A 10,047-nucleotide genomic window follows, 5' to 3' on the forward strand; every position below is an offset into this window, starting at 1 on the left:
CAAAATCTCCGAAACCCGGCGCACCGAATGGGTTGTTGACTCTCCTTCCTCCTAGACACAGGCAGCTAAGTCCACAATTGACATGGGCTGCTTGCATGTATCCTTGAAATTCTGAATAAACCGGGCTCTCAACTCGGCCCATGACCTGATAGAATTAGCCGGTAAGCTCTTTAACCAAGTGCGGGCTGTCCCTTCTAGCATCATGGTGAAGTATTTCGCACATGCCGCATCATCCACATCCAGCATCTCCATGGCCATCTCATAGCTCTCAGCCCATGTTTCAGGGGATAAATCGGCGGTGTAATTCGGCACCTTGCGCAGGCCCTTGAAATCCTTGGGCAGGCGCACATTGCGCAATGCTGGGACAAGATATGGCACTCCCAAAGAACTAGAGGTAACTCCTGGTTCCACCAACGTGGTTGGACGAACCGGAGTAAGCTGACGGGCTTCATGCTACGCCGCTAACTCGGCTTCTCTGCGTGCCCGAGCCCGGTCCACCACCTCCTGAGCATCACCAGCACCACCCGCCGGGTTATTGCCACGGGGCGGATCACGGTTTCGCGCATTGCTTGACACTGCCGGTTCATCCATACGCCCGTTGTAACTCCGGCTTGGATGGGGAGTGGAATGAATCCGATCGCGACTATATGAATAAGCCTCCTGTTGAACCAGGGCTGTCTGAAGAAGCTCCTTAACCCGATGCGTCTCGGCCGCCTCTGGAGAATCGCCTTCGATCGGGATGGCCGCCAGCCGTGAAGCGGCAGCGACAATGTTGTCCATTGGGTTAGAATAATGACCCGGCGGCGTGGGGACATGCGGTGCCATAGTGTTGTTCTGACGAGGCGGATCCACCAAACGTGGCTGAACCGGCGCCCCTGCCCCCGGTGCCTCCGCCCGGTTTACCACCGGCGGATTACTGGTCCCCGCTCCTGGGGTGTAAAAAAGATTTCTAGCGTCATAAACCGGCGGCAAGCGAGATCGGTGCCTCCTCTTCAGGACTTCGTTCGACGCACTCTGATCCAGCATAATCCGGTAAGCTTGTGCATCCAAAGCGGCCCGCTCCGCGGCTATCCTAGTATCCTCAGCTGCTAAGTCGGCTTTGGCCTCGGTGATCTGATTTTTCACTTTCGCGATTTCCGCATTGTGTGCATCCTGATCCGCCGGGTTAACCTCCGCCATCAGCGTTGCCAGCGCGTCAAACAAATCAGATAGAACCTGAGCTGGCGGTCGCACAGGGCCTCCTGCCCCGGCCGCTGCTGCCGCTGCCGATCCGGAAATCATCGCCACTGCGGTCGAAGAGTGGAGCGCCGGTTGCGTGCCGGCCATGAAGATCGCCACCCGGTTTGGCAGATCAAAGGTGTCCGGAATACTGTTGCCATCGGAACAGCCCCCAATCCGGCCATCTTGTAATTGATATAACGACTCGATCTCTCCGGTCGATGACTCGTCGCCGGAATAAACGATGGTCTCACCACCAGATTCCGATCTATCCTCAGATTCCCCTCCATGGATAACTCCCACGAAGGCACGCTTCATGACAGGCTTGACCCGGGCAGATCTTGCACGCTGAGCCGTTTCGACGAGGTCGGTGCAGACGTCCGGCTCAGGGCCCGGTTCGCCAATCTTGCCAATGAAAACGTGTATGCCACCAAAGGGGACTCGGTACCCTTACTCGATTGAGCTGGCCTCAGGGCCCCAGCCTGCATCGTCGATGTAGAGCTTGCCGCGACGACTCTTGGTCATCCGGCCCACAGCGTAACCCTTGAGTCCTTCGAAGTTGCCCTCCAAGAACTTGAAACCATCGTGCGATAGCCCCACGGTGGGCGCCAACTGTCGTGGTTTTGTCACGGCAGATGTCCTAGAGAAAGGACTTAGTCGTGGAGCCATCGCTACGGGTTAGCTTAAAGGGGTTAAAGCGGACAAGGGACGCAAGAGAGTTTTATACTAGTTCGGCCCCTTACGATGAAGGTAAAAGCCTACGTCTAGTTGTGATGGAATTGATGGGGTTTCGATGAACAGGGAGCGAATACGCTTTGCCTGAGTCTCGAGTTGTTGTCTGTTGTCCCTGAACCGCCGCCAGGTCGTCCCCTTATATATATGGGTTGACGCCCGCCGGTTTACAGAATCCCGAGGCCGGCTCATCATCGTGTCCGGCTCGGTCTCTGCTACTTCTATCTTACAACACAAGTTTACATGTCAATGCCGGTTTATGTCTACATGCCTTAAACCGGCTTTGGGCCCTGGGCCTTCATGAAGCGCCACCGTCTGTCTTCATGGACTTCGGATACAGATGAACTACTTATGGGGTTAACCCGGCCTCTCCTGGCCGGTTTACGCCCAGTGGTAATATCCCCAACAGTTGTAAAAGTTCTTCAACTAATGGCCCTACGTACACATCAATGTACGTTGCCGGGTTGCTTAGCGCCTTGGATGAGTACCTCATGTGCATAGGAGGTGAGAGCAGAGCAGCACACACCTCCCACACGCCGGCCGGCCAATAAACAGAGGAGTGAGCGGGCAGGGGCGAGCATATATATAGGCATCTCTTTAGTCCCGGTTGGTGGCTGGAACCGGGACTCAAGGTTAGTCCCGGTTTCAGCCACCAACCGGGACTAAAGGGGTTGCGCCAGGAGCGAGGACCTTTAGTCCCGGTTCGTGTCTGAAAGCGGGACTAAAGGGGTCAGACGAATCGGGACCTAGGGCCCCCGAGGCCCGGCCGGCGCCCTGACCGCTCGAACCGGGACTGATGCACCCATTAGTCCCGGTTCGTAACTCGACCGGGTCTAAAGCTCTGATCCGGCCAGGACCAAAGCCATGTTTTCTACTAGTGCATCTTCGTGCCCCAACTCCTTAGTATCACAGCAGCAATGTCGTCTGGATCCTTGGCATCGTTAGCCATGACACCATACTCTTTCATGTGGAAGATAAATTTCTTTCATGTTGCTATGACCTCCCCAACTTCTAAAAATAAGGAAGTACAAGAACATGTATGAACTTGCAACATACACAGATACTTTAACGCCATCATGTGGCTTTCAAACGCATTGTTTTCCTTTTCCTAATTAAAAAAAGGAACATGGGCGCACACACATGCTTTCACGCCGCGCCTATGCCCGCTAGTTACTATATTATCCTGGTAACTAGAGTAGACACACGCAATTAAACCAGTGCAGTATGAAAATTGCACGGTCGGCTAGTAATATGACAAGGCGAAAATACAGATGCATGCATCGAGCTCGCTCGAAGTCACATAAGGCTCAGAGAGCATGAGACCGGTGGGCCACCCGTGTATTAGTCTGGTCGGATTCACACACTTATTTACCCGGCTTGGTCAAAGTATGCAATGCTACCACGATCAGATCGGTCGACGACTGCGTGAATTGAAGTGCTCTCTTCATTTCTCTTGGATCTCACACTGCGCAAGTAGTTGAATATTCACTCCACCATAAACTATTGTCCTAAGTCACCGGTGACCTCATCCAAGATTCCATGACAAGAGCTACAGTGCACGCACTCGCGAGCAGACGACTTCCTAAGTAGTACCGCCTTCACCGGAGAGCTGCAGATGCCTTTTCACGTCGTCCGTGCCGCCGGCCGGTCCTGCATGCCAAACGACCAAGAGCAACCGCGTGACACAACTGCCCCACATGCACCGCCACCCGACGAAACACTTAACCACCGCACTGTTGACGATGGAGCAGCATGTCTCGTACATACGGAGTACGTGCCGAGAGACATGCTACAGGTGTGTGCGTGAGGCCCGTGAGGACACGCCTATATATACGACCATAATACGTACATACGATCGGACGCACGAGCCCATGCATGGATACGCTCGTACTCCGGTTACGTGGGGTACGCATGCGCGTCCGGCAACGGCATGTCGTTGCCGATGGGAGGAGGCCGGCCGGAGTTGGTTGCTTCCGGCGACGGGGCAAAGGCACGTGTGGAGCCGGCGGGTTTGGCCGGCAGCCCATGCAATCGAGTCCGCTCGTCCGCCCTATGCAATAAACACCGCGACGGCGACGTGCAACTTGGTCACGTAGTAACCACATGCAAATGCAATTTGGCGGCCTGCCCGGTCCTCTCCTCTCCTCTCTCCGCCCCGTCCGGCCCCATCCACGTACCGGACTACCGGCGGATAGGTAAGTACATGTACTCTCGTCCTTCCTAGAAACTACAATGCGTGTTTCATGCATAGCATCGGCCTTATCATCGATCGATAATGCATGCTAGCTAGCCAGTACTACTACGATCTCCGAAAGTAACGATCTCCGGCAGGAGCAGTACCGACCTAGATATGAGGCCCTAGCTAGCACGGAGGTAGTAGTACTCTCCCAGCTAGATGTAAAATGATATAGATGTTTTCGGCGCGGGACTAGCTTTTCCAGAAGCTCGTGTCAGAGAGGACAATGGGTCGAACATGACACGGCAGAGATCGGTGGCGCGTACGCAAACTGTTTCTTGACTTTGCCGTACGTGCCCCCAGCTCTTCTTCAGTGTTTACTGTAGCTAGTGGTGGGCAGCCTAGCCAGAGGCCCAGCGCTTACTGATCAATCTCAAATCTGCGATCTATGAGCACTTACGTACTTCGCAGTTACACGCCCCATGACCCATTCGCGCGATCCATAGCTAGCTATAGCTATAGCCTAGGCTGGTCTCGACGTGGACGCATCGACCGATCAGCACATACAGCCGCGCCGCGACGTACCGTACGCGCGCACGTACCCGAAAAAACCGGTTTTGGCAACAGCCGAAGGATGGGAGCCAGAAAGCACTCGCACCGGCATGCATCCCCGAAGCACACACGCTTTAGCTGTGAGTGAGCCTTGATGAGTCCAGTGTAGCCGATCAGCTACATACGACACGGCCGGCTCTTCCTTGGTTGAAAAGAGGACCTACCCCTGCTCCGTGGATACATGTTAGATACCACCCATCTTCACACGAGCGGCCGACACGTGGTTCCGTCCATTTACTACTCCTCACGCGATCGGCCGTTTGTTCGGTTGGTCATGTCATGTCGTGAGAACAGAGAGGAACAGAGGTGCTAGTACGTAGTAGTAGGAGAACTGTGCTGCTGCTACCTGTAGAGTAGCACTCCAGCACAGGTAGATACTACCTCCGTGCTAGCTAGCTAACTGGAGTAGATGTAGTAGTCGGGTGGCCGGCCGGGCCTAAAGCAAACAATAAACATGCCCCACGGAAGGGCCGAAGGCGAGCTCGTTAGTTAGTTAACTAAAGGCGCATATGTGGGTATCGATCTTCTGGATCGGGGACACACGTACGTGGCGTGTAACGTAATCCCGCGGCAAAGATAGCCGAGGAGGGCGCGAGCACGCGGTGGCGGTGGCGGTGGGCGCCCTGCCGCCTCGCCATCGGCCCGAGACCCACCACCGCGGCGTGCCCCTCACATGCGCGCCCCTTTTGCCCGCCACAAGCTACCAGCGGGAGCGGCAGCTGTGCACCCACCCGGCCCGAGCTAATCTACCGTCTGTGGCCTGCGGCCGCCCCGCGCCGCGCGCGCACGCCGTACGTGGCCGTGCCTGGTTCGCGCGCCTGGATCTCGCAACGGGCGCTGCAGGCACGTATTCCCCCCCCGGGTCGCGGGATCCGCCGGCCGGGCCGATCGGCCGATGGAGACGGCCGGACGGGAAGGCGGGGCCGGACCAGACCACCGATCGACGACGGGGCCCTCGTGTCGTGCCGTCCAGCGGTGGAGAGGCTCGTGACATGACGGTCACGCGGCCGGAGCCAGGGCGGCCAGGCCCCGATCGGCCACATGGACGGCGGCCTTAAACACGAGCACGCGCTCGCCACGCGACGGTCACGTGAAGGTTGGCGCGCGCTGTCCGGTCGCTAGCCCGCCCGGTTGGTTTCGATGGCCAACATGGCAGCGGCGCAGGGGCTCCACGCTTCGGGCGCCCGAGATTTGCGTCCCGCCGTTCGGTAAACCCCGCCAAACTGAGCCCACCCCCATGCATGCAGCAAACCAACTCCTAACTAATTATACGTATAATTATACTACTGTATAAGACGTTTACATGTACATGCATGAATAAAAAACCGTAGGCGTACGTGTTGCGTCACTCTCCCTCAATCATCGCGCTGAATCCAGGCGCTAATCTCCTGTGTTAGGTACGTTTGCTGCACATAAAACACGTACTACTACTAGTTAATTAAAGCGGCGTGTCATGTGTCACTGTGCTGGCATGCACACAGCACACGACAAGAGAATGAAAGGCGTATGTGCATGCATGTACGCGTCCGCTCTCACGTCCCGGGCAGCCCGCCGGGGACAGGGCATCTTTTGGGTCTGGCGCTCGACTTGTTTTCTTGTGCATAGTGCGGATATATATAGTTGATTGACGTAGTTAATAAAAGACTTGCCGCTGATTAGAGAGTTGCTGTGTTGCACGTATGTGTGCAAGTGCAATACAATAGTTGCGTCCGTGTCCGTTCTCACGACAATGACGGAAGGGTGGAGAGAAGAGGTCATCGATCCATGTCCCTGTTTAGCTTTACAAGGTGCGTGTTCTTTCTCCGAAAAGCTTGTTACTCCATGATCAAAACTCTCAATTTGCACTACTCGGCTAATTAGGCAATGCCGACGATTGGCAGGGGTTTGATTCGTCCACACATCAGTTCGTGGTACATACACGTACGCTTAACAAGGCTCGGAGCCAGGAGACCGAGCCGAGGGACTTTCGCTTCGGATAACATCAAATCACAACCTCAAACGCAACGAATGATCTTGTCGATTTCCTGGACGTTGCTGGATCGGTCAGCATGGCGAGGAGGCGAACACGTCTAGCCAGGGGTTCTTTCCCGGTAAAACTGAACAGTCCTGCAAGGCAGCATGGGGCACATGGCCAGTGGTGGGTGGTCATTTAAGTAGGGCCCAACGAGCTGCCTCTCCACCTGTGGGGCCCACGCGCCGATGACAGTGGGGCCCGGGAGGCCTGGCTCATCAGTGATTAGACGGAGAGAGACACGCGGGCCCGGCTACCCCGTTAGCGTTCCTACTTTTGCTCTCCGCCAGTAGCTAGTGCTATAATTACTTGCCGGGGTCGAATTATCTCCGCGCATCTACATCGTTCCCCAATCCGTTCTCCTCCCTATAAAGACACCCTCTCCCTTTCTGTCTCCCTCACACACTCCTCCAGCGATTGCACAACTAGAAGTTATCCAGCGAGTATCCTGAGCAGCTCGACGTCAGCGAGGGCCTCCCTTCGCTCACCGGCCAACCGCCCGGCACCTTTTGAGCGTACACACTCCGTAGCTTTGTTAGCCGGCGGGAGTCTGCAGTCTGCTTGCTCCGGCACTAGCTAGCTTGCTCATCCCGGCCGGCCAGCGACGTAGCAGCGGCTAGGAAGAAGATGTCGAGCAGAAGGTCGTCGCGCGGCGCCATCTCCGACGAGGAGGTCAACGAGCTCATGTCCAAGCTCCAGTCTCTGCTCCCCAACTCTCGCCGCCGCGGCTCCAGCCAGGTAACTTGCTTAAGCTCACAACAGCGATGCACACGCACATTACTCTACCACTCGCCAGCTAGCTAGGTGGTTGCATTGTCCGTGCGAGTTTGACTTGCACGAAGCCAGCACGAAATAACGGGGAGTGAAATGAAAATGCAGGCGTCGACGACGAAGCTGCTGAAGGAGACGTGCAGCTACATCAAGAGCCTCCACCGGGAGGTGGACGACCTCAGCGACCGGCTGTCGGACCTCATGTCGACCATGGACCACAATAGCGCCGAAGCGGAGATCATCCGCGGCATCCTCCGCTCGTGATCGTACCACAGCGCCGGCCGGTCGATCGGCGAGAGCTCAACCGCCAGGACAATTAAGCGGCAGCGGCGCCATGGGTCTCTCCGCCGGCCAGCCGGACACGTACGAGAGCTTTGCTTAGCTAGGGTATATATATCGTCCTCCACATATTTAAATATGTAATGTCTCTTTTCTGCTCCCTTTCTGCCTAGATCTGATCGTGTAGATCAAAAAATGTACTGCGTGTCTCTAAGCTTCACTCCGTCTGTACTACGTAGGGCATTAGCTTAGCTAGCGTTCCTACCTTGGGCCAAAGCTTATCCTCGCGCGCTGGCTGCTGCTTGAGCTAATCTTTCGATCGTCTCCTCCGTGTGCTTCCCTCGCTAGCTCGGAGCTGGATAGATAGCTCCCCCCGTCCTCCTGTCTGCCTCTTCCCCTCTTTTGTTGTCCCTTTCTTGATCTACTACTCGATCTGTAAATTTAGTTGGTGGCATTGGATCGAGTTGTGTCCTCTATAGACAACCGACCGACCACTACTACGGTACTACTACTACCTAGAGCAAATTAATATCATCGTCATGTTGTACCACCCCAGCTTTAACTTTTGTTGGAATACGTACTACGAGATCAAATTAATACTAGACTGGAGTGTACTGTACTGTACCGTACTGTTCTTTTTTATGTATGGTATTAAGATATGCAAATGATGCCGGGCTTTCATGCTTGCTTCCTCTAATGCCCTCTCGCCCTCGATCGGCCCTATCCGTACGTACGCACGTGAAGCAACGCGTTTACTTTCATCAGGTTAAAAACACGATGATTAGGCTATGCTATTTATACTTGCATATAGATCCAGTGGTACCACTTGACATGTATGGAATGGCCCGCTTGTGGTTGCGGTGGCTCCGGCTGTTTTGATGCTACGACCAGTGACTCTGCTTGTGCTACGGAAACGGCACGGCGTTGTGTGAAAAGAGTGCAAACCCGGTCTCTCTCTGTGTGTCTCCGCACCAGTGCATGTGTCTCCACTTGGGTTTGTCCTTTCTTTAATCAGTACTTACTGAAAGAAAATAGACGAGGGGATCAGGAAAGGCTTCGCGTCAACTGCCTTGTTTTGCCCGCTGTTAATGCTGCGTGGACGCTGTCGACCACCCTCCTCCCTTCTCTTTCTGCGCGCGCACCCCGCATTCATGTTTGTACGATCGATATATCCACCGGCGTACTACCAGACGAGACGACGACCGGTGTGGTGAAGTCGCCCACCCTACAATGCCGGCCGATGAAAAGCATCCGGCTAACATACCGTCTTTGGACGAATTAGGCCAACTCCAGCGCACGACCCTAAGCGACGTTTGTTTCTCTTCTCATCCGGCATCTTCGACTTTGGCAGCCTGCAAGTGCGCGACATGGACGGCACCAGTGTTCGCCGAGTGGCATGAAGATGAGGTGTTCGTTGAAATGCCTAAGAGAGGAGGAGGAAGAAGGAGGTAGATGCTAACGTGTGGGTCCCATTTGTAATAACGGTAAATATAATAATCAAAACAAAATGGGTCCTACATGTCATAAACACGTTTAAAATTGGCAAAATGTTCATCAAACTCGGTAGTTTTTTGTCAAAAATTAAGTAAATCTGGTAGTCTTTTGTCACTGTTAAGAAATGATAGTTCAGTGGGACACAAACCCTAAATATGATAGTTTTTTTGTTAAATACTTCATACAAAGTAGTTAGCTAGTGAAATTGTCGAACTACATGCATGCCCTATACACCCAGACGGACATAGTATATAGGATCGGTAGAGTGACATAGTAAATAGCTAATCAAATTTTAACCCTGGTGGCCACGAAATAACTAACCTTACGAGTTTTCTAGAAACCTGGTATAAATGCACACATGCAATCACGCACTCACTCGCTCATATGAACATACGCATCTATACCCTACTGGCAGGAACATCTTTGAGAGACTATGCCAGAAATTATAAGCACCTTATAAGATTCTTTTAGCTGCTCAACATGAGTGAATGGTGGACAGCTAGCCATATACAGCGCAACAAACTAACGTGCATCTGGCGCAGCCAAGGACGCGCGATTTCCCTGTATGGACAGTCACTGGTTTGTGCAAGTTTCTTAGGGGTTTCTTGGGCAAAGTATTACGCGCATACACGCATGTGCCCTACTATCACAATGTGCAGGTAGGTTCGTTTAATTGTTGATGATGGGTGGACAGCGTTGCTATCTTCTGCAAGGAACCCCACATGCATGCCAATGCCATGCTACTACTACGAAA

General features: G+C 54.0%; 1 protein-coding gene across 1 annotated transcript; it reads left to right on the plus strand.

Annotated features, from left to right (window-relative positions):
- The first annotated feature begins 7,097 nt into the window (after positions 1 to 7,097).
- Positions 7,098 to 8,418, plus strand: LOC123145486 (transcription factor ILI5). The gene is made up of 2 exons (XM_044564913.1): positions 7,098 to 7,487; positions 7,629 to 8,418. Exons 1-2 carry the CDS (start codon positions 7,377 to 7,379, stop codon positions 7,782 to 7,784), a joined length of 267 nt encoding a protein of 88 aa, XP_044420848.1. The 5' UTR covers positions 7,098 to 7,376; the 3' UTR covers positions 7,785 to 8,418.
- Positions 8,419 to 10,047: the final 1,629 nt, after the last annotated feature.

Source organism: Triticum aestivum, chromosome 6D (genome assembly GCF_018294505.1).
Source record: "Triticum aestivum cultivar Chinese Spring chromosome 6D, IWGSC CS RefSeq v2.1, whole genome shotgun sequence".
Lineage (NCBI taxonomy): Eukaryota > Viridiplantae > Streptophyta > Magnoliopsida > Poales > Poaceae > Triticum > Triticum aestivum.